The 2,955-nt window shown below is 34.5% G+C and overlaps 1 protein-coding gene across 1 annotated transcript; it reads left to right on the top strand.

Annotated features, from left to right (window-relative positions):
- Window positions 1–652: 652 nt before the first annotated feature.
- On the top strand, window positions 653–1,525 carry LOC113279254. The gene has a single exon (XM_026527956.1). The coding sequence runs from the start codon at window positions 653–655 to the stop codon at window positions 1,523–1,525; it is 873 nt and encodes a 290-aa protein (XP_026383741.1).
- The last annotated feature ends 1,430 nt before the right edge of the window (window positions 1,526–2,955 follow it).

The following is a 2,955-nucleotide window of genomic DNA, read 5'->3' as shown; positions in this document are numbered from 1 at the left end:
CTTAGCTTGTTATACACACATGAAAATTGACTTCATTTAGATATGAGTAACCGTACCTAAACTGAGTAATCATAGAATACGGTGAGCCAGGATGGGGACGAGTCACGCTCTGCAAATCGGGCGATCAACTTGTCTTCAATTTTCTTCGAAACTTCATTGTTTTCAAGGCAATCAATCCTTTATACCATGTGTTTCAATTACACAGTCTTCCAAATGATTGGTGTTTCAATCATTTTCATCTTCGTTTTTGGGTAATTTTCCAGATTTTGTCATCGCTTTTCAAATTTTTTCATCTACAATGAATCCTGTAATTGTAGATCTTTCAAAAACTCCTGAAATTCACCCATCGATTAATTTGATAAATGAGAAAGATGATTTACGATATGAAGCCTGGAAATTTTCATTAATTGGTCATTTAGACTTTGTTCATCTTAAATTTTCTGATGCTGCTATGATTCTTCGAAATCAATGGAAAATAAAAGATAAATATCAACTTATTCCTCTGGGCAAAGGTTTTTTCACTATCCAATTATGAAATATTGAAGATAAAGAGTATATTTCTTCTGGAAAATGGGAGGTTCAAGATCAGATTCTTACGGTTAGGAACTGGATTCCAAATTTCCGTCCTGAAAATCAAAGAACATCTAAAGCTATGGTATGGGTTCACTTTCCAGGGCTTAGTTTGGAGTATTGGGATGAAGAAACTTTATTTACTATTAGTAGAGCAATTGGTGTTCCTATCAAAGTTGATGCAGCTACTTTACAATACCAAAGTGGATATTATGCAAAAGTCTTGATTGAGATTGATTTAGCTAAGACAATTCCTAAAAAACTATGGATAATTACTAAGTTTGGAGCATTCTCTCAGGGTGTCACTCTTACTAAACTCCCTAAATTTTGTATTAAATGCAAAATTCTGGGTCACTTAACTACTGAATGCAGAGCTTCACAACAATCTTCAAAAGCAGGCAGTTCTAATCAGGTTGAGAAGGTAATTACTATTGAACAACATCAAAGTTCTCCATCCTCAAGTTTGATGCCTCCTGAGCAGCAGAACTTCAGTCATCCTCATAACTCTTGTAATTATACTAATCCTTCAATCAATTTAGACATGGATAAACTTGTCCATGATCCTCATATTTCTATCAAAAATCATTCAACTGAAGTTACTGAGATAAATACTGAACTGAATGTCATTAATTCTACTGTTGGTATCAATGTTACAAATAACCCCTTTGAAGTGTTACACGAGAATGAAAATGATCTTACAGAACCTGAAGATGGGGAAATAAAGGAAATTAATACTGCCAATCTTTTAGAATTTGGTACTATCCCTCAAAATATTACTATTATTCCTAAAATTTCGACTATCTCTCATCCAAGTGATGAAGTGGGCTCTTCTAAATCTTCAAAGAAAAAGCCTCCTCTAAAACCAGCAGTAGTCACTAGAAAAGCTAGTAAAGAATCTCTTAAGCATGTGATTGATAAGGGGAGTCTATCTCCTCAACCACCACCTTTTAAATGAAGGTTATATTTTGGAATATTAGAGGCCTTAAAATACAAAAGGCCAAAGACAATTTGAAAAGTTTAGTTAACTCCAATAATCCCTCTCTTGTATGGATTGTTGAACCCAAAATTAAAACATCTAATTTTAGTTTTAAGGTCCCTGGGATGCATCATCAAATAATTCACAACTCAAAGGATAATTCTAAAGATAATATTTGTCTTCTATGGAATTGTTCAATTTCTGCTCCTTCTGTTGTCAAGGTTACTAGTCAGTGCATTACTGTTGAAGTAGGTGATGTTCTGGTCACTGGAGTTCATGCCAATTCATATACTATAAACAGAAGAGAACTGTGGAAAGACCTGTCTGATATTAGTCTTATGAATAAACCATGGCTAGTGTTGGGAGGTTTTAACACAATTTTGTCCATTGATGAAAAAAGAGGAGGCAAGAGTCTTATTTCAACAACAATGAAAGATTTTCAGGACTGTGTTGACTTTTGTGGTTTGATACAAGCTCCTAAAAATGGTCTAGAATTTTCTTGGTGTAATGGGAGAGCTGGCAGCAAGAGGATCCTCTGCAATCTTGACAGAGCTTTATATAACTTACAATGGTTGGAAAAATTTAACGGGTGGCATTATAAAGTTGGTACTTGAGGGATTTCTGATCATAGTCCTCTAATGGGTTCTGATGCTATCATTCCTAGAGCTCTTAATCCTCCCTTTAGATTCCAAAAAATGTGGCTGAATTTCCCTGACTTTCTGCAAGTGATCTGGAATTCTTGGAAGGAAGAAATTTATGGCAGCTCCATTTATGTTTTTATGAATAAGCTTAAAAGACTTAAAAAGTTCTTAAAGGTGTGGAATTGGGAAGTCTTTGGTGATTTTAAGGATACTCTTAAAAAAGTTGAAGAAAAGGTATTGGAGGAAACATTAAAATCAGATAATGATTCCACAAACATCAATTTGCTTAATAATTTGGTTACTGCTAGAGGTCTGTGTGACATGGCTGCAAACAATTATAATACTTTTCTTAGAGACAAGGCAATAATTAACTGGATTCAAGATGGTGATGTTAATACTAATTTTTCCATACAAGCATCAAGTTAAGACAAGCACAGAATGCTATTTCTGAACTAGAAGACTCTGCTGGGAATATTATTACTGATCAAGTTGGTATTTCTAATGTTCTTATTGATTACTTCAACACCAAATTTGCTCACCAAAATGTAAGTATACATGATTCATTCTTTGAAGCTGCTCCAAATGTCATTACTGCTGAGGATAACTCCTTCTTGGAAAAGGTGCCTACTGAAGAAGATATCAAAAAATGCAGTTTTTGATCTAAATCAAGATAGTGCCCCAGGAGCTGATGGGTTTACTGGTGTTTTTTACAGGTATGCTTGGGAAGTTATTGAAAATGATTTAGTAATTGTAGGGCAGTACTGTTGG

This window comes from Papaver somniferum, chromosome 5 (genome assembly GCF_003573695.1).
Source record: "Papaver somniferum cultivar HN1 chromosome 5, ASM357369v1, whole genome shotgun sequence".
Taxonomy (NCBI): domain Eukaryota; kingdom Viridiplantae; phylum Streptophyta; class Magnoliopsida; order Ranunculales; family Papaveraceae; genus Papaver; species Papaver somniferum.
Note: the sequence above shows the minus strand (reverse complement) of the source record. Positions and strands in the feature narration are given on the sequence as shown.

Coding starts and splice junctions, on each gene's coding strand:
- LOC113279254 (XM_026527956.1), top strand. CDS start 653: ATGGTATGGGTTCACTTTCCAGGGCTTAGTTTGGAGTATTGGGATGAA.